This window comes from Physeter macrocephalus, chromosome 8 (genome assembly GCF_002837175.3).
Source record: "Physeter macrocephalus isolate SW-GA chromosome 8, ASM283717v5, whole genome shotgun sequence".
Lineage (NCBI taxonomy): Eukaryota > Metazoa > Chordata > Mammalia > Artiodactyla > Physeteridae > Physeter > Physeter macrocephalus.
In genome coordinates this window covers 136,134,820-136,161,520 of record NC_041221.1, presented here as the reverse complement: position 1 = coordinate 136,161,520, position 26,701 = coordinate 136,134,820, and the positions used below count along the sequence as shown (strand labels likewise).

General features: G+C 48.3%; 2 protein-coding genes across 3 annotated transcripts in view; both read left to right on the top strand.

Annotated features, from left to right (window-relative positions):
• Positions 1–5,483, top strand: part of PFDN1 (prefoldin subunit 1) — a 67,091-nt gene extending 61,608 nt beyond the window's left edge. The window contains exon 4 of the mRNA XM_024126197.3: positions 5,080–5,483. Coding sequence (XP_023981965.1) covers positions 5,080–5,163 — 84 coding nt within the window. The 3' untranslated portion in view covers positions 5,164–5,483. The remainder of the gene's footprint in view (positions 1–5,079) is intronic.
• A 4,294-nt stretch (positions 5,484–9,777) lies between these two features.
• Positions 9,778–26,120, top strand: LOC114486772 (uncharacterized). Of its 2 annotated transcripts, XM_028493290.2 has the most exons (3): positions 9,778–9,862; positions 10,386–10,420; positions 23,036–26,120. In XM_028493290.2, the coding sequence occupies exon 3, from the start codon at positions 23,691–23,693 to the stop codon at positions 24,657–24,659; it is 969 nt and encodes a 322-aa protein (XP_028349091.1). In that variant the 5' UTR covers positions 9,778–9,862; positions 10,386–10,420; positions 23,036–23,690; the 3' UTR covers positions 24,660–26,120. The 2 variants fall into 2 exon arrangements, 1 of the variants encoding a protein (XP_028349091.1); XR_008618136.1 differs by lacking the exons at positions 9,778–9,862; positions 23,036–26,120 and adding an exon at positions 11,455–11,520 and having other exon boundaries at positions 10,384–10,420.
• The last annotated feature ends 581 nt before the right edge of the window (positions 26,121–26,701 follow it).

Here is a 26,701-nt window from a genome sequence, read left to right as displayed (position 1 = left end):
GCCTGCGCGTCTGGAGCCTGTGCTCGGCAACGGGAGAGGCCACAACAGTGAGAGGCCCGCGTACCGCAAACAAACAAACAAACAAACAAATAAATAAATAAAATAAAGAAGTAAAGTCTGTAGAGATAGTGTCACAAGATGAATTACCTCAGTAGTCTATTTGAGAGATTGTGTCATGTCGGAAAAGTTTTAGGGACTTGAGCCTCTTTCCTTTGTGAGAGGATGAGAATGAAACACCAGTCCCTCAGTTTGACTCCCGGAAAGAAGAACTTCAGGCTGATGAGCAATAAGTCCAACAATGTCATTTCCCTGGCCGTGCTGAGCCCCACAAGAAATCTCAGAATTTTACGTCAGGACAAGGCCCCACAAGAATGTTGCCGCACCTAGAGCTCTGTGGTTTGATGCCAGGAGAGAATTTCCTACAGACAGGGTTCTGAGGGAGATTGCTTAGTAAGACGGAAAGGTGCTGCAGTGAGGCCAGCAAATGCCTTCCCAGGATTCCTGGTGGAAGGTGGGGGTTTCACATGCCTCCTAGAGTTTCCACAGCAATTATTATCCCCTTGTAGTGCACAGCGGCCCTGACACTGACATCACATGGAGCAGTTTCTCAAGGATTTTCAACTCTAGGACATGGGAAATTGGGATGGTTTGTTTTATGGTTTTACAAGTTGACCTGATAATAAAGCGTAAGGGCTTTGACCCTTAGGGCCTGTTTGTGGGAGCAAGGTTTTCATGTCCCCATCAGGATCAGTGAGGTCTGAGTTTTAAACCTGTGTTTATCTAGGGGCAGAGGTTAGAGGGCAATGTCAAAAATTGAAAACCACCTTGAAGGAGAATGGTCATTTTTTGCCTTTGCTTCCTCTGATGGGTATTCCTCATTCAGGTTGGGAGGGAAAACTAAAAAGGAGTGTGTGTATAAGTAAATCAGTAAGGCGTCATTTCCCACAATAAATGCACTTGTATTCAACAACTATTGAGCTCCTATTATGAACCAGCGATTCTCCTAGGCACTGGGACTATATTAGTGAGTAGAACAAAGTCTTGCCCTCATGGACCTTTCCTTCTCATAAGGGAAAACAGACAGACAAATACCGCTTCAGGTGGCGATAGGTGCTAAGGAGGAAAATCAAGGTGAGGAGAATAGAGAGTATGGAGCCGCATATGATCAAGAAGGCCTTTCCCATAAGGTGACACTTGAGAAAGACCTGAAGGACGTGAAGGACCAAGTAATGTAGATATCTGGGGAAGAGAGTTCCTACACAAAGAGACCCAAAGGCAAAGGACAGGCGGGAGCATAGCTGGTGGATTGGAGGAACAGCTTGGAGGCCAGTGTGGCTGGAGCTGAATGAGAGAGAGAGGGAGTCATGGGATGGGAGGTCAGAGTCAGCTTAGAGCAGGACTGTACGTGGCTTTTTGAAAAGGCTTTTTGCCTTTTATTTTGAGAGATATGGAAAGCCATTGGAAGGTTTTAAATGTTGAAAGATGACTCTGGCCACTGTGTGGAGAAGAAACTGAAGGGGGTCAAGGACAGAAGAAAGGAGACCACTTAGGAGGCTCTTCATTAAGGTCAGATTCTGGATGCATTTTGAGATAGCACTGACAGGATTTGTTGTTTGATTGGATGTCAGATGTGAAAGAAAGAAGTTTCAAGGATGACACTGAAGTTTTTGTCTTGAGTTGCAGGAGTGGAGTTTGTTATTTACAGGAATGGGGAAGAGCAGGGTCCACAGAGTTTCTGATTTGACTAGTGGTTTTAAGCTGTGGAGATTCAAGGAAGAAAAAGTTTAACTTAGTCATTGGTTCCTTAATTTTTTCCATTCTCTCTGATGGTCTCATTTGTATTTGGGTCAATTCTATGACAGTTATTTCTGGGATAAGTACAATCCCAGTATTCTAACTTGTAGGGATCCTTACCTGGGCCTCTGTGATTCAGTGTGGGTAGAAGCTGTTGGTCCAAAAGAACCTTGGGATAAACTCTGTCTCTGGGAGCATCCTTCATTTCAGGTGCTATATTGGTGTCCTAAGGCTGCATAACAAGTTACCAGAAACTGGGTGGTTTAAAACAGAAATTTATTTTTTCACAGTTCTGGAGGCTGAAAGTCCAAAATCAAGGTGTTGCAGGGCCATGCTGTCTGAAGGGTCTAGGGAAGATTCCTTCCTTTCTTCTTTCTAGCTTATGGTGGTTGTGGGCCATCCTTGGCGCCTTCCTAATCTTGCAGATGCATCCCTCCACTCTCTGCCTCTGTCAACGCATGGCATTTCCCGTGTATCCCTTTGTTTTTACGTGGCCTTCTTATAAGGACACTAATCATTGGATTTAGGGCCTTCCCTAATCTAGTATGACCTCATCTTAACTTGGTTACATCTGCAAAGACCCTATTTCCAAATAAGGTCACATTACCAGGTTCTGGGGGTTAGGACTTCATCATGTCTTTTTTTTTTTTTTTTTTTTTTTGCGGTATGCAGGCCTCTCACTGTTGTGGCCTCTCCCGTTGCGGAGCACAGGCTCCGGACATGCAGGCTCAGCGGCCATGGCTCACGGGCCTAGCCGCTCCGCGGCATGTGGGATATTCCCGGACCGGGGCACGAACCCGTGTCCCCTGCATCGGCAGGCGGACTCTCAACCAGCGCCACCAGGGAAGCCCCATCATGTCTTTTTGTGAGCCACAGTTCAACCCACATCATGTGCTTTGGTCCAGGTTTGACTCTGAGGGTCTTCTGGGCTTAGGTATGTTTGAGGATGAGACAGGAACTATTGAAATACAGTTAGAAAGTAGGTCTGTGCTAGAGATGCCCCATCTGTTGGGATGAAAAAAATTTTTTTTAATGTCCAGTAAGTCTATTTAAACTAAAGATTTAAAGGCAGGTTCATTTTACATTATTTTTGAAACTTGAAGACTTTAGGATATGCAGTAGTAAAAATCATGAAAAAGTAATGAAACTGGAAGTGGAAGATAGAAGGAAAGATGTGGCAGAATGAAGAATTTTAAAGCTGACAATTACAACCTGAATTTGATTGGCCAGAGGCCTGGGCAGTAGGGAGAAAAGCTCTTGCTGGTGCTCCAAGTTTATAGTTTTACTAGCTGGGGCAGCAAGTTGGCAGAGATGGAATGCAAGAGACCTGGGCTCCTGAGCACTGGCTGACTACTGCCGGGATAGAACCCCACTTGCTCCACAAGCCTTTTCCTTAGATTCCTACAGGGCTGGGACTCAAAAGGTGCCCAGAATGGTGCATGGCACTTGCTGTCTAGCTGCTGCACAACACCTAGTACATGTACATTCTTCAATTGTGTATCAGGAGTTACTAGTATTTGCCTCTTCTTTAAAAACTCACCACAGTTGTTTATCAAAGGAAGTTTAAGTTCCCGCTCTGATATCACAGTGATAGGACTATATCAGGTTTAGCAGTGTAATTAAACAAATTTCCTCAGCCATAGAATTATCATGGTCACTATGAGTTTTTGTGGAGCTCCTGTTCTTTTGTAAGGAATTGTGTGCAGGTTGGACAGATGGGAGATGAGTAAAGAGATCGGGCTTTTTCTAGCCTTCAAGAAATTTGAAGTTAGAAGACAAATAGGAACCAGAGGTTCACATAAGAACTATGATAAAGATTTGTGGGATTAGCAGATGCAAACTATTATATATAGGATGGATAAACGGTGGGGTCCTGCTATGTAGCACAGGGAACTATGTTCAGTGTCCTATGATGGACCATGGTGGAGGGGAACATGAAAGAATATATATGTGTGTAGCTGGGTCACTTTGCTGTGCAGCAGAAATTGGCACAGCATTGTGAATCAACTATCCTTCAATAAAATTCTACTAAAAAATATTGTGGATGCCTCAGCATTTGGCACCTAAAGGAAACTATGAAGTCTCTAAATGTATCATTTAAAAAATATCTGGACAGAGAGTGGGAGAAGTTAGAGGCAGGGATATGTAGAAGGGTCACCTGAGAGGTTTATTGGTGAAGGCCTCAGGTAATAGAAGCACTCCATTCCATTTTCCTGTCTCAGAGGTTGGGGATCAGTTCCCAAGCAAGGCCTGAGACCAGGCTGCTTACCTGCCCTCTGCCCCAGCCTTTCCCTGGCTTCCCCAGGTCACCTGGGCACTTCAGTAGTCAAAGTGAACCCCCAGCTGCTTGGGTGAAGCGAGGAGGGGTGAGGGAAGGGCACTGGCTGTATCTGGGCTAGGACTCTGCATTTCTGGCTCTAATGTGGCTCAGTCACATGCACCCTGGGAGGGGATCATTTTGAGTATTCCCCAAAAAGGGAGACTTCATTTCATGTCTGTTAGGTGGGAATGCAGCCACAACAGTGTCCTCAGGGCAGGGACCAGTGGTGAAGCCACCATATTTCTGGGGTGACCACAGGGCAAATAATGTACAGACATCATTTCCTTTGACTAATCTTTTGTTAATCCTGGTCCAGATGTGGCTCCTGAAAGTAAAGTTCTTTGTCTTAAGTTGAGATTTTTAATTTAGGACCCAGATGGGGTAGGAGGTAAACTTCCAGAAGGTTTGTTTTACTCAGTGTGTCACTGTCCTGGATTCCTGGCAGGTAGCAGTTTCATTAGAAAAGCAGATTTCATCTTGACTCATCTGCCTTGGTGAGACGTGTGATGCAGCCTATCTATCATCTTGCTGGACAGAGCAGAGGGTATGCTGTCCATTTTGCAGCAGTGGCAGCTACAGGCGCCTGGCCTAGGCCATGGAAAACCTTGAGAGACAATCTGTTATGGGGCCAGAGCTTTGTCCTGGAATTTCCTGGCCTTTGTCTGTCTGGTATAACTTCATGTACCAAGACGCCTGTTTTTAGAGTCTACTTCCTTCTGGGGGAAGAGTGCTATTGCCATCCAGAGAGCACTCCTGCTTCCTGTACCAAGCAACCCCCTCCCTGTGCCCAGGGGTCGAGGTGGGGGAACACTCTGGGCAGGTGTGTATACTTGGCTCCCAATAGACAATAGGCTCCTGGAAGTCACTGGTCACAGAGAAGCCATAACCATTGGGCATAGAAGCTGCATCTGCCAACTTGGCACATTCCCCCTGGTCCTAACCCTTATTTCCTTCTCATATTGTAGCAGAAAAAATCCTACCTGGAGCGGAGTGTGAAGGAAGCTGAGGACAATATCCGGGAGATGCTGATGGCACGAAGGGCACAGTAGGAAGCCTCTAGGGAAGCTCTTCCTCCTGACCCCTGCCATTCCTGGCCAGGGGCCTGTATTGGGAAACTGCTTCTGCTCTGCCTGATGGACATTTTATCTGGATGGTCTGGTAACCCTATGTTTTATGCATCACCTGGAGCCCCTTTCAGATCCCATCCCTGTATTTTTTATCCTGGCTCTGCCTGCCACCCTTCTTCCCTGGGGGTGAGTCATGAACCCCCAGGAGAGGGAAGATGGGAGCTGGGACAGATAGGAGAGCTCTTCCTGGGCCTACAACTAGTCATGCTGGTCAGACCAATAAAAGACATCTGTCCCACTCTGCTAAGTCTGCCTTTCTTGAGCTGATGGATGAGAACAGAGGATCAGAGAGGCAGAGGCTATCTCCACCTCAGCTCCTCCCTGTTCTCCTCCAGGGCCATGGGCCTGCTCCTTCTGCATTGAAGCCTTGCCTTCTTTTTTCTGTTCCTTTAGGTAAACCCCTCAACTTCTGAGCCTCCATGTAGTATGCATATGCAGATAAGGAAAAGGAGAGCAGGGCACAGCTGAATGTAAGTGGACACAACAGTGGGGCCTCAGTGGCAGTCTGCCTAAAGATTCCTTTCCCACTTCCTCCCAAACATTGTAAAAGAAAATCTGGTAATAAACCAGCAGCACTCCAAGATGGTCTCCCTTTGGTCAGTTCATAGGGTGGACATCTGAGGCCTCCTGGAGGCTTGGGGGCAGCGGTGTGCTGGCACTGGCTTGTACTGGCTCGGGAGAGCCAATTATTTAATTTTCAGGAACTTTGTTGCAAGCCAGTTGTTAAACAGTAGCCATTATTAAAAATTAAGTTTGTAAATTTACCATTATATTAAAAATAAGGTTAGTAAGTATTTAGAACTTACCCCTTCTGAATTACTTTACTAAATTTGGCCATTATCTGTGTTTTTGAGGTGAACAGTCTATTGTATCTGGATGGTGGAAATACTGCATTAGCAGTGCACTCCTGCCCTTGTCTTCCCAACTCCATGTTCAGGATATCACGTTGGTAGCTTGAAATCAGCTACGGTGGGACCTACCATTTACTCCACAGAAATCAGGTGATGCTACAAAATCTTGGCTTTTTTTTGTTTTTAAAGAGAGAGAGCTGGTAGTTATTTATCAGCACCTGGCTGATTCAGAGGGAAAGTGGGCAGGCGAGGTTAGACAAGGAGCTGTCAACTATGCCTCTCAGGGCTGGCCAGCTGAAGAAGGAAAATTAGATTTGCTGCTATGGTGGCTCAGCGCCACCCTGCGGCCAAAACTGAGATGGATGGCCTGGCTGACTAGTTTGTATTATGACAGCTCTCTTCTTTCTGTGTCAGTGGACGGGGGTTGGGTTCTGGGAGGGGATAGCAGGAAGAGAAAGCCTCAGGTCTGGCCCTGAGCCCCAACTGTGGCTTCTCCTTCCAGAACAGGCCCTGGGGCAGCCACAGTTACCAGGATGCCCTTTCCTAGGCTCTGGGTAAAAGCCAGTGTGGCTCCTTGGTGAGTCCATATCTCAGTGGGACTAGGGAGAGAATGCTAGCTTGGTGAGGACTCCTTGACCTGGCTGAAGGACACCTGGTCTTGGACCCTGCCTTCCTAGTAGCAGCCAGAATGAAAAGGTAGATCGGCTCCTCATCATATACTGGACAGTGGCTGAGAAACCCGGGGTTTAGATTGTATCTGGAATAACTGAGACAGTTGAGGTTTAGACAAATTTATTGAAACATACAGGGTGTTTGTTAGCAGAGAAATCATTCAGTGGTATGTTACATCATGCCACTACCTTGAATGTATAATTTAAAAATTATAAATATATATTATGTCACTAAGCCTTTGGCCAAAAAAATGAAAGTCATTTAGCACATTTGTGAAAGACCAATAAGAAATGGATTTGAACATTAAAAAGATCAAGTCACTGAATTAAACAGCAGCAACCCCTGCTAATCTAGAATCCCACTGCGTTGAAGGTAGAAGTGTCTGTGCAGAGCTAGTCATTGATTTCAGCAATCAGAAGATTTCAGCAATCAGAAGAGATGGGGGCAGGCACACTTGTTGGCGGTGGCGGCAGAGCTGGCAGGACAGGAGAGCCGGGGTGGTCAGGTGAGCATATCCCAGAGACAGCAGCAACAGAGGGCAGTCCAGCAGGCTGTGAGGCAGGTAGATGGGCCCAGGTCATCCCTTCTTTGGTCTTCCACCACATACACTGGATGGGGAAGGGGAGAGAGGGTGAGAATGAACTGGCAGTTTGTGCCAGGCTCTATAGGGCCAACACCTCCCAGACCAAGGGAGAGCTACGTACAGCAGCTGAAAGCCACTAAGCAGACTTTGTGCAGCCTTTCCATTATGCAGTCTTGGGTGATGAATGGAGGAAGGGTGGCTCAACTACTTTCCCTCCTCCTCCTAAGGACATTCATCCCTGCAGGAGGGCAAGCACTAGGGAACCTACCCAGTGGCCTGACACCAAGGCAGCCAGTTAAGTAAGAAATGTCCATTGCTCTCTGGCCAGAGTTGGCTAACCCTGCTTGGTTTATAAACCAGGCTGCACTCTGTCCCGAATCCTACAGGGGAACTGGGGGGCATTTCTTCAGATACAGCTAAGCCATCTCCCAAGAGCAAAAAGAGTAAGTAAAATCTCCTAAAAAGGGGCTTTAGGCTTTAAAAGATTAACCAAGAATCTTGGGTTTTCATACCTGGCCAATGCAGAATGTGCTCCAGCCTCTAAACTTTTGCATAAAGCAACAGTAGGCAGGATGAAAACCTAGGCAAGTGGGAGGCTATGGCTGGAGCCTGGTACTCTTGTGTTTCCTCAGAATGGAGTAGGAAATCTGAGCCCTGTCAGGGCTAAGTGCTCTATTAAGAGATCTGAGTGCCAAACAAATTCCCCAGATCAAGAGGGACCCCCAACCACCCTTTACTCGTGAGCTGTGGCTCACATCAGCCTTGCTTCCCATTAGAATGTCTGATGGTTGTTGACCTTGGCCTCAGAGGATCCGCAGCCACTTTTAGGAAAATCTCAAAACAACCATCATCAAACTCAGTAATAAGCAGTAAGGATCTTAAACTTTTTGAAAGTTCATGAATACATGAATCTTATAAATCAAACCAGTCCTTTGGCAATCATCTTTTAGTTCTATTTTTGTGTATCTATTTTTATACCTCCTCTCTTGGCAACTCTTCTCTCTGGAGCCTGGTATATAGTAAGTAGCTAGAACACACTGGGTTAGTGTGAGCTTGTCCAGGTTCTGTTGTATCAGCCTCCCTCCACAGAGACATCCCTTTCCCTTCTCTCACAGCACAGGTCTAATCTCAGCCTGTTTTCATTTGGCCCCTCTCAACACAGACAAAGTTGTTCAGGGTCTGGGAGACAAGACCCACCACCAGGCAAGCCTAGTCAAAGAGGAGGCGACAACCCATTTATTTTTCTGAGGTCTGGTAAGGCACATTACCTGATTTAGTCTTAAGAGTAACTTTGAGATAGATGTTACCGTCATTGCCATTTCACAGGTAAGGAACTCTCTTGTTCAGCACAGGACCAGCCAGAGGCAGGATGTGAATTCAGGCCCCAACTGGGATAGCATACGGACCAGGAGGAGCACAGGAGTGAATGGGCTGGCTCCAGGACAGTCTTCTCTCACTCCAGCCAGAGCCCACCCCACCCATTGAAGGCCTGGGCACTCCAAACTCTGGGGTCACCACAGCAGGGTGTCACCTGTCCCCTGCCCAAGTTCCCAGCCTCCCCTGATCCTGCATGGGTAGTGTTGGACAGGGAACCTGAGAACACAATTGGCTGTGGACCCCCTTGAATAACCTCTTGCTGTATTCTCCTTGCCACTCTGCTGCCCCTGGGACATAAAGTCCCCCTCCTCTGCCAGCTCTGGAAACAGCCAGTTTAGCCCAGGCCTGAGACCCAGCCCGAGGTTGGGTTGCTATGTGCCAGGTCCTGCAGCCTCTCTTAAACTGGCGTTTACAGAGGTGCTCACAATGTGCCTGGACCTGTGCTGAGGGCCTTTCAGCACCACTTAATCTTCACAACCCTGCGGGACACCTGTCTCCTCACTGCTTCCCCTGCTCCCAGCCCTTCTTCCTCTCAAAACCATTGAACCTCAGGTAGCTTAGTCAGGGAAACAAAAATGTCCCAGTCTTGCTTCCTTTATCACCTTTCTCCATTAGTCAAGTTTGTCCTTGCCAGGGCTTATTTCACCTGCCATACTCCACAACCTGGGGCAGTAGAGACTGAGCTGATTATTCCCAGACAGTGCTTACAGAGGTTAGAAATAATCAGTCTGGCTACAAAACAGAGGACTTCAAGCCAGAGGGCTGCATCAACCTTGATAGGGGTAGTTAGTGCTGTACATACCTTAGAAACCCGAGTCACGTATTTCCTGGAGCACCGAGTCTTCCAAAGCCCTTATGACTTTTTCCCTTGCATTAGCTGAGGACAGAACCTATGCTTCCAGACTGTTGAGAAGATGGGGGAGGAAGAGTGCGTGTGTGGGAGGGTAGGTGCGGAGGTAGGAGTGACTTGTGTTTTCCTTGCTTTTCTTTCCATCACCAAAAGCCAGGGATGATTGGCCCAGGAGAACGCTCTGAGGAAGGCCTCACAGTTCCTCACAGCACCCCGCTGTGGGACCCAGAAATTGCATATTTTACAACTGTATCTGCCTAGATGCCCTGCTTACCTGCAGAGTCTGAGGTACTGCACCTTTAGAGGTTGTCCGCCGCACTAAGCTGCAGGCCTAGTCTGCCCCAGGACACCACCCCACCCTGGGGCTTCTCCTCACACTTTCTAATCTGCCACCTGTCCCCATCCCTGCCACCCAGTGGGTGAATCTGCCTGAGAGCTCCCATAACTGCCCTGGCTGAGCCGTTAGGATGCAGCCCATGCTACCTGAGTCCTGGGCCATGACAGCCTCCCTGGGTACTTGAAGCCAGGGGACTGTGTACACCACAGCTTTTCTGGTGGTACTGGTTACCCAGCAGGAGCTGGGGCAGAGATGATTCTAATACAGGTGTTTCCACACCCAGGCCACATGGGCCTTCCTGGCAACTGGCCTATACTGGCAAGCTGGGCATAAAAAGGCGGGGCGGACCATGGTTCTGTAAGATGTTAATCATTAAAGGAAGCTGGATCAAGAGTATACAGAAATGGTACTATCTGACTTTTCTGTAAATCTAGAATTACTCCAAAATAAAATTTTTTTTTTTTTCTTTTAAAGGAGGAAAAAATCGAGAGGGATCAAAAGTGCAGTGGGTGAGTTGGGAGCAGTCAGTGCCCAGTGGGGAGCAGAGGGTCTGGTGTCTGCAGAGGCTACTCACATTGAGTGCCTACTTAGGGATTAAGTGCCCCCTTGTGGCCAGCCTGGGCTCCAGCTCCTTCTGACGCAGGCAGGGCTTTACAGATTGGCTCACACACACTATCAGCCAAAAGGCTAACCATCCCATTTCCTAGCCAGTGTCCCAGGAGCCAAGACCACCCTATTCAACCAGTGCCGGGAGCCTGTGCCCTGGTCCCAGGCAAGGGACTGAAGGGACTCTCCATTTCCAGAAAACTGGTTGTGTTGGAGATCAGGTCCAGGGGTTCCTTCACCAGCTTGTCTTTCTTGCCTCACACAGCCCTTTGGTACCAACCTTCAATGTCCTCAGCCCCAGCCCAGGGGTGGGGCCTGCAGAGGGCCAGGTATCGCCATGTGAATGCAAGTGCAAAGGTGGTGGTGGTGGTGGTGGTGAAGGGGGTTGGGGGGATGTGCAGCGAGGGGTGTATGAGTATATAGATGTCACTCAGATGCCCAGACTAGGTCATAAAGACCGGGGTAAGTCTTGGGTGCGGAACCTGTGGGGAGCTGAGCAGGTTCTGGAAGAGGCTCCCCATCTGCCTTCTTGCCTCTCTGCTGGAAGCAGAGAAGACAGATGCAAGATGCTTGGAGGCATGCATCCCCTGTGCCCAACTGCCCACCAAGCCCGGGGGTCTCTGCAGGGCCACCAGCCACACCAACCAGCAGTCCCAAATTCTAAGACAACCATATTGTACAACCCCAGGGGGGCCATTCACATGGGCTACTGGTTCTGGGCAGGCAGTGGGCAAGTGGGGCTCCAGACCACACAGGGACCTCGGCAGGAATGTGAACAGAGGTTTACTCTGCTAAAGTCTCCAGTTCCTCAGTCAGCCCCATCCTGGAATCTGAAACCTTTTCTTGCTCAGCTCAGACATTTTAAATGATTAATCAAGAGCCTTGAAGTGGTAATTGAGCCTTATTAGGCCGTTCTTGTCTCTGCATCTGTGCACAGTCCCAACCCAGAGAGCTAGTAAGGAGAAGCAAACAAAAAGACTGGGGCTTCCCAGAGAGTTCTGACGTCTGGGGCCTTCTTGCTCCGGGAGCTAATTAAGGAAGCTACATACCTTGGCCTCTTGTGACCAAGACCAGTGATGGGCACCCAAGCTGCTTCTCTACTAAGACCACCACAGCCAGAGCACCTCCCCGGAAGTGCCCCCAGTGGAGACCACAGCTTTGCCAGAGGCAGGAGGCCTGTAGTCACCCCATCTTCTAAACCAGCATCCAAACCAACAGAAGAAGGCCAGCCTTCCAGGAGGTATCAGAGGATGCCGAACAGCCCTCCTACTGCTCAGACCAGAGGTAGAAGAGAGGGAAAAGAGGGAAAAATCTTTTCATATCTTAGGAATAAGTAAAATCTCAGGACAGCCATAGGATGGTTCCTGCCCCTTCCATGCAGGGGCAGAGAGGAGAACACACAGCTCGCTGAGGATGCACTTCAGCTTTCCTTGGGTGTGCACGTGCAGTGGGATCATTATTCAAGCACAAGAGGGTTGCACTGGTGAGAAAAGGTGCCCTAAAGGCAGTGCCACTGTGCCACCTGCTCTGAAGGCCATGAGCACCGGGTAAATATATAGAGGGGGGACACTGAGGGGGTGAAGGTTGGCTGGGAATAGTAGAGGCAATCAAGGGCGTGTAGTTTTTCACTGGAGTCTAGAGGTTAAGAGCAGGAGAGGTGAGGAATATCTTCCACTTCCCTGTTCCTCCACAGGTAGAGGAGGGATATGGGGCTGGCAGCACTGGCACAGCCTTGGCCCAGGCTCTGCCACAGCAGCTGACTTTGCCTGCTCAGCCTGGGACCTTCCCCAGGCCACCTGGGCCTCACTGCCCTCACTACCACCACCTCCTGCAGCTTCAGCCATGTCTCCCAAGTCTCTGTCCCTCTCCCTGCTTCACTGTCCCAAGATACCCACTGTAAGGCAGAACAGTCAGGGAGCTGGCCAGCCAATTCATTCACCCATCCATGTATCTACTGCCTGCCACCCGACTGAGCAACCATTCAGCCCACCGTCACTGTCCAGACACAATGCCAAGTGTTGTTGTGGATTGGTCTGGAAAGGGTGAGAGTTTGCTGACCTCTGTGTGGGTCACTGTTCTGAGATCTCCAGAAGTACAGCTACCGCCATCCTCTGAGGAGGCAGCTGCTGGACAAAACCAAGCGGCCATCTTGGTCAAAGCCCAGCCTTTAGAGGGGTTGTTGAGGGCTAGGGAACCCCGGCCTATCGCACCCAGAGCATCCAGAGGAGAGTGGGCCCAAGCCTCTTCCTTCCCAGGCTCAGTCACAGACCAGCTTGTACCTTAGCCCTCTCCAACCCAATTAAGTTGAGTGCGTTTGGACATGTCCTACCAGTCTGGAAAGTATGACTGGACTGCCACCACCTCCTGTGGCCCTATCCTTGGGCTAGACCTGCTGGGGCCACTGGGACAGAGGTGGTTGTAGACGCTGGGACAATTGAGAACATCCTAGATGCTAGAACTGCAAATGAAACTGCCTTGGAGATCGTGTGGCCAGTCATTTTTTGGTAAGAAAAGGAGGCGGTAACTGAGGTCGCATAGTAAATTAAAGGTATGTCCTGGCCTATCACCCAACCCTCTTGCCTCCTGGCCCAGTGCTCTCTGCACATCAAGATTAGGCTCACTAGTAAGTCAGAAAGAGAAAAACAAATACTGTAGGCTAACACATATATATGGAATCTAAAAAAAAAAAAAAATGTTTCTGTAGAAACTAAGAGCGAAAAACAAATACTGTAGGCTAACACATATATATGGAATCTAAAAAAAAAAAAAGATGGTTCTGAAGAACCTAGGGGCAGGACAGGAATAAAGACGCAGACGTAGAGAGTGGACTTGAGGACACGGGGAGGGGGAAGGGTAAGACGGGACAAAGTGAGAGAGATGCACTGACATATGTACACTACCAAATGTAAAATAGATAGCTAGTGGGAAGCAGCTGCGTCGCACAGGGAGATCAGCCCCGTGTGACCACCTAGAGGGGTGGGATAGGGAGGGAGATGCAAGAGGGAGGGGATATGGGGATATGTGTATAGGTATAGCTGATTCACTTTGTTATACAGCAGAAACACACCATTGTAAAGCAATTATACTCCAGTAAAGATGTTAAGAAAGATTAGGCTCACTTCAAATCAGCAGCCTGGCTGCAAGTGACCTGAAACATGGATGTGTGTGGAGAGGTGAAAGGCCTCGCCTCTGTTGCCTGGTTCTCCCTTGAAATCCACCGTCTTTGTGGGAGAGCAAGATCCAGCCCTCACCCTACTCCAGTGTGTCCGAAAGGGAGGGCAGAATGGACCTGGTCCAGCAGTCAACTGGGAGATGGAGTGAATTTCAGGGTCCCTCCTGGCGACCACTCGGTGGGTGTGTTGGCCCAGAACAAGGCACCTCCTGGGGGTGGGGTGTAGCTGGACCGTCCCCCTCAAGAAATCTACTTCAGACTTTCCTTGGGCACCCCACTACTTGAATTGCTTTATTCTCTAAGGACAAGAGCTATGTACATGGGCTCTGGAGGGGCACTGCCCAAGTGATGGTCACAGCTTCCCCATGCCCCAGCCTTCACACTTGTGAAGTGGTGGGTGGAAGTAGTGCCTAACAGCCTATGTTTTGTGACAAAAACATAAGAATGTAAAGTGCTTGGCCCAGGGCCTGGCATGGAGTGAAGGAGGGAGGACTTAATGGGAACCACAGTGTGATGACATCCTACAGAAAAAAAAATCACCAGAAATCTGTTTTCTGAGTCTGTGTGTGGGGAGGGGCTCCTCCAACCAATCCATATTCAGATTGGTATTCGTATGTGTGGCATCAAATCATCACAAGATGACAAAAGCAGAGGAACTGGCATCCACATGAAGCACAGCTGCTCAGATATGGGAAAGGAGACAACCCAGGGGAGAAGCAAGGGGTGTGTGTGTGTGTGTGTGTGTGTGTGTGTGTGTGTGTGTGTGTGTGTGTGTGTGTGTGTGTGTGTGTGTGTGTGTGTGTGTTGGGGCTGTGTGTGTGTGTGTATTGGGGGCTAGGAAGGCGGAATACAAACAACTTTAGCTGTTGAGGCCCCTCAAGAGAATAGGGTGACATATTTGGAAACATCCCATTTCCTTAGGTAAAGGGAGTAAAGAAACCCTCATACATACATACACATGTGAGCATTTGCTTGGACGTGATGAGTCTATGGCTAGCATTCAAGGGGTGTGTGTGTGTGTGTGTGTGTGTGTGTGTGTGTGTGTGTGTGTGTGTGTGTGTGTGTGTGTGTGTGTGTGTGTTGGGGCTGTGTGTGTGTGTGTATTGGGGGCTAGGAAGGCGGAATACAAACAACTTTAGCTGTTGAGGCCCCTCAAGAGAATAGGGTGACATATTTGGAAACATCCCATTTCCTTAGGTAAAGGGAGTAAAGAAACCCTCATACATACATACACATGTGAGCATTTGCTTGGACGTGATGAGTCTATGGCTAGCATTAAGACGATGCAGACACTAAGGCCAGTAGAAGAACATAATATGAAAGAGAACAGTCAACAAGGGATGTACACATTAAAGAGACTTAAAACTGAAGAGTATGGTGTTTCTCCTTACACCTTAAAGCCAGTCAAATGTGATCAGTTCACAACTCAAAACCTCGAAAATTCCAGCAGGACGGGTGGCCTTGTTCATTGAAATCTCAGGAAAAGGACTAAATTCTCTGGGGATAAGAGACTGTCTTTTGAGAAACAGTTCCCTCCAATCTGTTTTTTAGTCTAGGAAATGTGCAGAAATGGGGTAAAGGAGCTGATAGCGTTTTCTGTCCACTGTCACAAAACATTAAAGTGAAAGGACCATCCTCCTCCCACCTCCCAAATGGAGATGCCGCAGAAGGCAAGAAGGTTGCTGAGGAGCTTGAACAGGGCGTGTGACAGCGCACGAGTGCCGCCTTGTCGTCATGCAGAACTCAATGCGATGCTGGAAGTTGCCAGTTTGGGTGCGCGTGGCTGGAGATCCAGCAGTGCTTGGTACTTGCCAGTAAAGGCCATGCTGTTCTACAAGCGGGAGACTGGAACTCACTCACCCCACTTAACATAACAGAAAAAATAAAGGCTTGCTTTTTTACCCTGTACTGACAGAAGAGGTCAAGACCAGGGCCTGCAGACCTGAGCTCAGAAGTCCTGGCTCTATTCTGCCATAGCTGGGTGACTTCGGGTTAAGTCACTTGACTTCTTAGAGCCCCTGCATCCTCCTCCATAGGAAGGAAAGACAGTTTTGGAAGCTACTGCCTTAGATGACATGGGAAAATGGGATGAGGACAAAGGTGAATATCATTATTAAGATGGGACAAAAAAAAAATCTCAATTTACAAACAGCCAAGTTTCACCATGGGGTGAGATCATGTAGTACATTTCAAACGTTATCTTTCATAATTTGATAGACATTCCACTGTTAATGTTCATAGAGCTAAAGACCTAAGGGGTGCCAGGCATTCCAGTGCAGCCTCTACAACCGTGTTTGCTGGCCCAGCAGCACGCACAGAGCTTGGTCTTGACCACACAGCCACAGGGAGCAGCCCAGGCCCAGGAGCGGGCAGGGCCGGCACATCCACAGAAATGCCACAGGCTGACACAAGGGCCCAGCAGCTTGCGGGTGGGGTGCTCTATCCAGATGAGCTTATACAACGAAAAACTTAGATAATTTTAGTTTTTTTTTTTTCTTTTTGGTAAATCTGAGGAGAGAAGAAAGTAAGTGACCAAAATGGAAACTCAAATGGTTGGCTAGGGTGACAGAAGACTTCAGCAAGTAATCTCATATGCCCTGAGGCGAAGAGACAGAACAGCCGGTGTTAGTTTGAATAATAGAAAGCAGTTTTTCTTTTATCCTTAAGTCAGCCAAGAGACTGGGGAGGGGACTGAAGAACAATGATGGGAGGACACAGGGTGAGGACGTGTGCAGCGCTCCCTCAGCACCCGCTGTTCCTCTCCAAGTCGGCCTCTGCCTCAGACCACAGGAACCATGGGTGTGAGCTGGGGAAGGTCAAACAGATGAGCATGGGAAGCCCTGATGTCATGGGTAATGTTACTACAGCAGAAAGGAGGAAGCAGTTCATTGTCTCATGACATATCATGAATATACTTCTAATGTGGCTGTTTGTTTGAGAAATAAATATGAGTGAGGCTGTTATGCCAGGCAGAAGAAATTAAGGAAAATCTAGAGAAAAAATCGGATCACGCCCAGTACAGGACAGTTCTATGACCCTGTGGCAGAGGTGTAAAGAGCCCGAGGCAGGGAGATTCCTCTAATGACTGGCAAGTCTTGCTCTACCTGCTCAGGAGGGAGACAGATGGAGACCAAGGTTGTGAATGATGGTGGCTGACCTGCCCTAGAGCATGACCTGGCCCACAAGCCCCTCAACATACTGGTCATCTTTTCATGGCTGTTCCTGCCCAATTCGATGTAGACGTACTTCATTACCACCAAACTTCAAAAGACACCAATCAATCATAAGCTGGAATAATCACAACATATCAAATGAAGGAGCAGGCTGCCTTGCTTCTTTAGAGGTTATGGCACATAAGAGGGAGCAAGTCATGCCATTTAAATACCCACCTGGCCTTCTAATCATAATCCCAGCAGTATTTTTTGTAGATAAGCTGATTCTGAAATTTATGGAAAGGCAAGAGAACTAGAATAACTAAATTTTGAAAAAGAATAAAGTTAGAGAACTCATACTACCTTATTTTAAGGTTAATATAAAGGTACAGTAGTCACGATGGTTATGGTATTGGTGAAGGGACTGACAGATCAAAGGAGCAGAATAGAGAGGACGGTAATAAACACGGCCAACTGACATTTCACAAACATGTAAAAGCAATTCTATGGAGAAATGACAGTCTTTTCAAACAAATTGTTGAAAAAATTGGCACACAAAAACCCAAAAACCTCAACCATTTTAAGCCTCACATTTTATGTAAAAAGTAACCCAAAATGGATCATAGATCTAAATGTAAAACAAAACTGTGAAGCTTTCAGAAGAAGACATGGAAGAGAATCTTCATGACCTGGAATTAGGCAAAGAGTTCTGAGACCTAACAACAAAAGCATGATAATTTGGACTTAATCAAAATTTAAAACTTTTGCTCCATAGAAGAATCTGTTAAGGAGTTGAAAAGACCAGCTACAGACTGGGAGACAATATATGCAAATAGTATCCAACACAGGCCTTTATCTAGAACATATAAAAACTCTCAAAACTCCACAATAAGGAAACAACTCAACTTATAAGTGGGTAAAAGACTCGAACAGACACTTCACCAAATAGGATAGTATAAGAAGGGCGAATATGTACACGACAACATTGTTAGCCATTTTAAAAATGCAAATTAAAAGTACAAGGATTAAAATGTAGATAATGGAAAATTAAATTACATTTGAGGGCAGCTTGAGTATGATATGTAATTTTAAAATAAATACAATCCTTGTTTAATTAAGGAAAAAAAACCTACAAGGAGATACCACTACACACCTGTCAGAACGGCTAAAATTAAAATCAGTGACAACACGTGCTGACAAGGATACAGAGCAACTGGAACCCTCATTCATTGCTGATGGGGATGCATAATGGTGCAGCCACTCTGAAAAACAGTAGCAGTTTCTTAAATATACACTTAATCATTTAAGCCAGAAATTTCACTCCTTAGAGAAATGAAAACTTACGTTCAGAAACCTGTACATAAATTTATAATCACCAAGAAGTGAAAACAACCCAAATGTCCTTCAACAGGTGAATGAATAAACTGTTACCTCCAGACAATGGAGTACTACTCAGCAATAAAGTACCCCCCAGATCTTCAGAAAATACACCAGCAGTTACACTCTGATAATTCTGCTTATAAGGCAGTATCCCAGAGGCAAAACCCATCCAGCCTAAATCTCCCTTGGCCAAACGTACTGGAAAATCCAGAACGACCTAAGGCTTTCAGATGCATTCCTCAGGTCCCTGGGATTCTATAAAAAGGTAGGGGATGGCCTGTCCTTGCCTCAACTGCAATTCCGTAGTATCTATTCCACACTGGAGTTGCATGGAGAGTTTCTTATAAAACAATTTATATTGGAAAAATCTGAAAACTATCAGAAAGGCTGAAATGGTGGTCATGATGGATCTATACTTGCTGCTGTTCAGAAGGGCCTCCCCAGCAAGGATAGTCACATGCTTGATAATCTATGTGCTGGACCCTCCAACAGCCACCCCAGGGGACACAGTCTGCTTGAGGAGCAGTGTCTTCTCTGTCAAGGCTCAAAGCTGAGTGACAATAACCTGACTCCCTTACTTGGTGTCTGACCCTTCTGGAACTTGTTTTTTTGCATGGTTCTCTCCAGTTTAGCAGAGGCTTTGAGCCTTTATGGTGCCCAGCTGGTTCTTTGCACTCTGAGCTTGTCTCTTCCATGCCTACACAAATGCCTGCCTTCCTCCAATCCTGTATTCTGGTCCTAGCAATCTTGTCTTTCCCTCTGTTGGTGTCCTTCACAGAATAGGAACTGGAGGGAAGTCCACCCCTCAGTGACAATAGTGTGGCTAAGTCCAATGCACATTTTTGAGTTCTAACCTGACCTCCCAGCAATATTTGATGCTACTGATCACTCCCTTAATACAAATTCTTCTACTTTCAGGACATCCCATTCTCCTGGTTTTCCATCTTTGACTCCTTTGCAGGTTCATCATCTACAGGTCCAAGTCAGTTTTCCTTAAAGCTCAGCCCTACACTGCCACCTTCTCTTTTCCCTCCACATTTCTACCTGACGTGATCTCATTCACTCGCACAGTTCTAGTTACTACCAATATGCCAGTGCCTTCCACATTTAAATCTCCAGCCCAACCTCTCCTCCAAGCTCCAGGTGTATATACAACTGCTTACCTGACATCTCTACTTGAATGTCTCATAAACACCTCAATCTAACCCAACACATTCAGAGCCCAACATGATTTTCTTCCTCCTGAGCAAATATACTCCTTTCCTTTGTTTCCAACCTCCACAAACACCACCACTAGGCATCTAGTTCCAGTCAGAATCTCAGGAATCATCCCCACTCCCCGGTTCTTCAATCCGCATATCCAATCCATCTACAAGTCCTGTGATTTTACTTCCAAATTTCTCAAGTACGTTCATGTCTTTCCATCATCACCATGTGAACTTGTGCCTCAAACCATTCTCTACATGGAAGCCAAAGGGAGCTCTTAAAAATGCAAATTTAATCATGTCATTCCTTTGCTTAAAATCCTTCAATGGCTTCCCACTGCTCACAGGACAAAAACCAAAATCCCTAAGTGGGGCTGTGAGGCCCCTGTCTTGCTCCTGCCTGTTCTTCATCTGTTCCCAACATCCCATTGTTCTTTGCCACACCAGTTTCCTCTTCTAGTTTCTCAAATGAGGCATGTTCTCTCCTGCCATTGGGCCTATGCACCTGCTTTTCCTACAATTGTTTTGCCTATTAACAGCTGTTCATCTTTCAGCACCCTTCCAGACTGTGCAGACTGTCCCCTTTTCATGTTTTCATAGCAATACATGTCTTCTTTTCATAGGAAAGCAGAATGTCAATAATACCTGTGTGACTATTTAATGTCTGGTTCCCTCCCTAGAGTGTAAACCCCATGGGGGCAGGGATGGGGTCTGTTCTCTGTGGTCCATCACCTAACACACTGGAGATATTCAGCATCTACTGAATGTCAGTCGGAGGGTGATTCCCTGGGAGTACACTTGGGGCAGACTGAAGAACTGCTCCTCCCACAGTTTAAAGTGTCCCAAGGCAATGTTGTGATAAAACTGGGTTAAAGGAGTCCATTTACAATAGCATTAAGACTGCAAGGTACCTGAGAAGACATCCAGTTTTAAAGACCAACAAAGGATATGCGAAAGCTACGTGAAGCAATTATAAGATTTTATCTAAGGACATAACAGAAGTGCAAAAAAATGAAGGGATACCATGTTCCAGATAGGAAGACAACATTCTTAAATACATCAACTCTTCCCCCTAATTACTCTATAAATTACATGCTGTTCCGATTAAAGCCAAACATGGTAGTTTTCCATAGAAACTGACAGACTCATCCTAAAATCCAGATTACAGTAAAAGTAAAAGGCCAAGAATATCCAAGAAAATTCTAAAGAAGAAAAAGGAGTATGTGTCTATGCATGTCCTGGGGGCAGGGAAGATGCTTGTCACACCAGACTTCTGATTCTAGCCCATTTATATGTAGGAACTTGTTATGTGACAAATCTCATTTCAAATCAGTGGGGAAAGGATGACCTAATCAATAAATGGTGCTGGAACTATCAAAATGGAAAAAGAAAACCAGAACCCTATCCTACACCATGATCAAACACAAATTTAGGTGGACTAAAGACTATGTGAAAGGGCTTCCCTGGTGGCGCAGTGGTTAAGAATCCACCTGCCAATGCAGGGGACACGGGTTCGAGTCCTGGTCCGGGAAGATCCCACATGCTGCAGAGCAACTAAGCCTGTGCTCTAGAGCCCACGAGCCACAACTACTGAAGCCCACGTGCCTAGAGCCTGTGCTCTGCAACAAGAGAAGCCACCGCACTGAGAAGCCCACGCACTGCAATGAAGAATAGCCCCTGCTCGCCACTAGAGAAAGCCCGCGTGCAGCAATGGAGACCAAGTGCAGCCAAAAAAAAAAAAAAAAGACTGTGAAAAAGTTTTAGAAGAAAATATAGGCTTATTTTTGCAATCTTGGAATAGAAAATGATTTTTCAAAGATTAAAACACACAAAGCATGAGGGAAAGATTGATAAACATGACATTTAGAAACTTGCGGGACTTCCCTGGTGGCACAGTGGTTAAGATCCGCCTGCCAATGTAGGGGACACGAGTTTGATCCCTGGTCCGGGAAGATCCCACATGCCATGGAGCAGCTAAACCTGTGCACCACAACTACTGAGCCTGTGCTCTAGAGCCCGTGCACCCTAGAACCCACACACAGCAATTACTGAAGCCCACGCGCTGCAACTACTGAGTCCACGTGCTGCAACTACTGAAGCCCGTGCGCCACAACAAGAGAAGCCACCGCAATGAGAAGCCTGCACACTGCAACGAAGAGTAGACCTGCTTGCCACAACTAGAGAAAGCCCATGTGCAGCAACAAAGACGCAACGAAGACCCAACGCAGCCAAAAATAATAAAATAGAAAATAAACAAAACTTTCATACTAGAAAATACACTATAAAAAGGTTAAGAGACAGGGGCTTCCCTGGTGGCGCAGTGGTTGAGAATCTGCCTGCTAATGCAGGGACGCGGGTTCGGGCCCTGGTCTGGGAGGATCCCACATGCCGCGGAGCAACTGGGCCCATGGGCCACAACTACTGAGCCTGCGCGTCTGGAGCCTGTGGTCCACAACAAGAGAGGCCGTGATGGTGAGAGGCCCACACATCGCGATGAAGAGTGGCCCCCGCTTGCCACAACTAGAGAAAGCCCTCGCACAGAAACGAAGACCCAACACAGCCAAAAATAAATAAATTTTTAAAAAAAGGTTAAGAGACAGACAAGAAGAAGGTATTTCCAAGCCTATAAAAGTGACAAATATTAGTGTGTGGAATATTTAAAGATTCCCTACAAGTCAGTAAGAGAAGACAGACGAATAGAAAAAACGGGCTAAGGATATGTAACAAGCAATTCACAAGATTTGTAAAGGCAAATCAAAAACATCTATTTATGTTCAAGGTCACTAGTAAGCAGGACGGTAAGTTAAAATAGATACCATTTCACACCTATCACAGATGCTAAAATTTTGAAGTCTGTAGATTAGGTAATTTTTAAAGAAAGAAAAAATGTAAACTGTGCAGCACTAGTTGTTTATTCCAGTAACAGAAGGTAGCAGGCCTGCAGGGAGCACTTGGGTCTTGGCTGCTCAGTCCAAGTTGTCCAGGAGGCAGCAGCAGCAGAGAGCAGCCCAGCACGCGGCCAGGGCCGCCTGACACCCGGTGTCGTCCGTCTTCCTTTCCTGCTCCAACATGTACACTGGGGGGCAGGGGAGGGGCGGGGGTGGGGAGAGAGAGACCCAGTCAGAGGGGACCGTGAGCAGCACTTAGCACAATCTGTGGAGACCTGTTCGAGGTCTCCCTCTCTCCAGACTGTCAGCTCCGTGAAGGCGGAGCCAGGCTATCTGGGTCCCTGCTCCATCCCCGCTCCAGTGGCTGGCCCACATCAGGTAGTTTCCTGGATGTGTGAATGAAGGTGACATCTGCTCAGCAGCTGTCAGACCACTGTTTCCTGCCACCTCCCCTTCCCCAAGCTGACTATGAAACCCAACCCAGCACTTTACTCGACTCATCAAAGTGATCCAGTTTGCAGTGAGGCCTGCCCTACAGCCTGATGTGGCAGGGACTGGCTGAAAGCTTTACACATTATCTCATTTAATCCTCACAACAGCTCTGTTACTAGCATTTGTAACTCAAACTCTGTTTGCAGGAGTATGAATTGGTAGAAACCCCTTTGTGGGGGGGCGGGGAGGGGCGGTGCATAGAACTTTGACCCAGAGAATCTGTATCTAGGGTTCTTCTACGGAAATAATTGTCCCGTTGTTCGAAAATATGCATACATTGTGACTGCTGCTGTATCAAAATAACCCCAAACTAGCAACAACCTTGATGTCTGTCACCTGGAGACTGATTAGGTAAGCTAATGCATACCATAGAATAGAATATTAAATGGCCATTAAAAAGAACGAGATGGTTCTTCCATGTTGCCAGTGAATTAAGCAAGGGATAAAAGGTATATAGCAGTGCATTGTTATTTTTGTACAATTAAAAGGATATATATACACACACATACACATACAGATTTCTGAAAGAATGCAAGAAACAAAGGTCAGAGTGTGGGAGGGGTGGGGGCTTTTCCTCTGCTTTGCATTTTATATTTTTCCCAAATCCAGGCTTGTCGGGTTCCAAAGCCACACTCAAAGCCGCTCCTCCACTGTCACTGCCAGGGTTCTGTAGGCAGGAGGGAGGGCTGTCCAGTTTCAGCAGAGCTCGGACCTCTTCTAGCCTCTGCCACAGTGCTAGCTCCAGGGGCTTTCTTTGGGGGCAGCTGGCAACCACTGATCTGGGCTCCCTGGTGGCACTGGCCTCAGTCCTGGATGCCTTCCCCAATGTCACAGTTACCTACTGACCCCCATCGGCCCAGCTCCCCTAACCTGTGCTCCCAGTTATGTCGCTCCCTTCACGGCCTGGCCTGGCCCCTGTGACCTTCAGTTTCACCCATCAGATTTGCCTTCAATGCAGTTCTGACTCCCCTCAGGCCTTGCTGACTCAGCCCTGGGCACACGCTGGGGTTCCTACTGGGCAAACCTGGCAAGCAGCAGCTGTATCAAATCACCACTCCTCCCCACAAGGAGCTCGGAGACCAGAGGGTCCTCGCGCTGGTGCAATTCCTAAGACTGAGCCCCATGAGCCAGAAACACTCCCACGCCAGGTCCCCAACAGCCCCACTCGCCACTCCTTCCCTCTCCCCAGCGACACGAGCTGGTGGCATTTCCCAAACCAACCCCAGCCTCTTCTCTTACTCCCCTTTGGGTTTGAGCAGGTAGTCAGAAGCCCACCGGAGCCTGGTCCTGCAGAAAGAGGGCACCGAGGAGCAGGTACAGTGAGTCTAGCCTTTGCAAACCCCTGGGGAGTCCATGGTCCGCCAGGGGCCACCTTCAGGTCCCTCACCACCCCCCACCCCGGCTCCCCTCTCTCCCTCACCCGTGTGAGCACCAGCATCGTGCCCTTCTTTCTCCTCCCACTTCCTCAGCAGAGCCCCACGCTGCTGCTGTCCGCCCTACCAGCCTGTTCCCTCAGCAGTGCTGTCGGCAACTTCAGTGCCTTTGCACCTGACCCTGAAAGCAGCGTGTGCCCCAGCCCTTGGCTTTCTCTTGACCCCAGCAACACAGTTACTGGGCTCATCCTCCACTCCTTCGTCCTGGAAGTATCCTCTCCCCACTTCTGCTCTGCCTCTGGGGCCCTCCAGCAGCACCCCAGAGTGCTGGGACGTGGGATAGATGCCTTCTCGCCAAGGCACCTGCCTGCTGCTCCCAGATTCAGCCCTCATCACCCTTTTCTTCACCATCACTGGACTGAAGTCTGTAGATCCCTACACATTCACAGGCAGAGAACACACTGTGCTCCCATTTCATAGAGGAGGCAACTGCATGAGGGAAGGCTACGTGGTCCGTCCAGAGTCAACTAGAAGGTAGCACTGACACGCCAGTTTCCTGGCTCCTCACGCGGCACACTCCCACTGTTCTACACCTACCTGTCCATCGAGTCACTCCTTTGCTCAAAGACATCCAGGCTCCTCCTTCCTACAGCGCTTCCTCCGTGGCCACCTAGACTGTTCAGTCACGCTGCATGGATCCCATGGGTCTGTATCCGGCCACGTTCAGCAACCCCGCTACTGAGCCCTACCTATAAGGGCCTCGGGCACCTCACAGCCAAATTCCCTCGCTTTTGCAAGACTCAGATCGGATCTACCTGCCCCCACGAGGAAGGCTGCTTGTCAGCAGGCACAGCCCAGCCCTGGCTCGGTGAGCGTCATACCACACTAGAGCACCGGAAGGTCTCCTGAGAGGGAGTGGGGCCAATGACTCCCCTTCACGCGTCAGGAAACCCAATTCCAGGCGCGTGCACAGTGTGAAGGCTGGTACTTGGCTAACTAATAATCCAAAGAAAAGTATTCATTCTATGGGCTGAAATTCCTTTGGGCTTCAAACACGGAGGCCTGTATTTGGTGGCCGCAGAACTCTGGTCTCTGTGGAAAGCAGGGTGAGGACAGCTTTGCCGTGAGGAGGCAGGAGCCCACTTAGGGCTGTATTCACGGAGCAGAGACAACCGCCTTGAACCCCAGTGATGCTGACGGCTGCAGCGGACAAGGTGTGCATCAGCACATCCCTCCCGCAGGCAGAGACCGCCTAGCACAGACCCAGCCCGCGCTCTGCGCCCTACCCGACAGCACACAAAAAGACAACCCAGTGCAGGGGGCACTGGCTGTGTTCTCAGAAAAGCTTGTCCCCATCTCCCCAGCCCTCCCTCCTCCTTGCTAAAGCGGCCCCAGAGGCTCCAACAACTCTTCGCAGGAACCCGAGATTCAGCAGGAGGGGTGGTGGGATGGGTAGGCAGTGGGTTGTCAGCAGAGTCTGGAGACGGGAAGTTTGGAGGGAAGCAGGGAAGAAACCCTTCCCTACCTGATACTGCTGCCCCAATCCAGGTCACAGTTCCCGAAGACACACTGCTCCATTCTAGTGGGAGGCCCCACAATTAGAATTTAGGAACAGAGATTTTAATAAGCCATATCAAATTGGATTTAAATATAGGCTCATCTAACTCATTGGCCATGTAACCTTGGGCAGGTAACAACCTCTCTTAGCCTTATAGCTTCCTGTGCTGTAAAATAGGAGTAATGTCAGTAATCTGTACCCCACAGGCTTGCTGGGAAAATGAAGAGATCAGGCATGCAAAACGCTAACAGCACAGTGCCTAGCACGTTGTCAAGCGTTCAATAAATGCTCACTGGTGTTATTACTGTTATTCAAATGAGTGACTCTCAGGCAGACCCCTCCCAGGACTGACTAAAGAGCTGGCCTAAACTGGCAGAGAGAAGGGGTGGGGGGGGGGGGCTCACCCGGACTCAGGGGAGAAGCTTCAGAAATACGCTAACAGCACAGTGCCTAGCACGTTGTCAAGCGTTCAATAAATGCTCACTGGTGTTATTACTGTTATTCAAATGAGTGACTCTCAGGCAGACCCCTCCCAGGACTGACTAAAGAGCTGGCCTAAACTGGCAGAGAGAAGGGGTGGGGGGGGGGGCTCACCCGGACTCAGGGGAGAAGCTTCAGAAATAAGCAAGAGGCCAGGAGGCAGAGTCACAGGCTGTTCTGGAAGCAAAGGGCCTGCAAAGTCAGCTAGCCCTTCACTGGGCAGAAGCTAACAGGTCCAGTGCAAGGGAGGGGTGTGCCCAAAGCCACTATGAGGGGAGGGGGCAGATGAAGAGAGCCAGGCCACCTCCAGTAGCGCCACAGCAGGAGGACGGACGACTGCTGGAGGGAGAACTGCCAGCAACTCCGGGCCCTGCTCTCACCCCAACTGCCCGTGCGCGCGCACACACACACACACAAACACACACAGTCCCTGTCAATTTTCCTTTGTCCTCAACCAACCACATGGTATCAGAGCCCAGGTTCA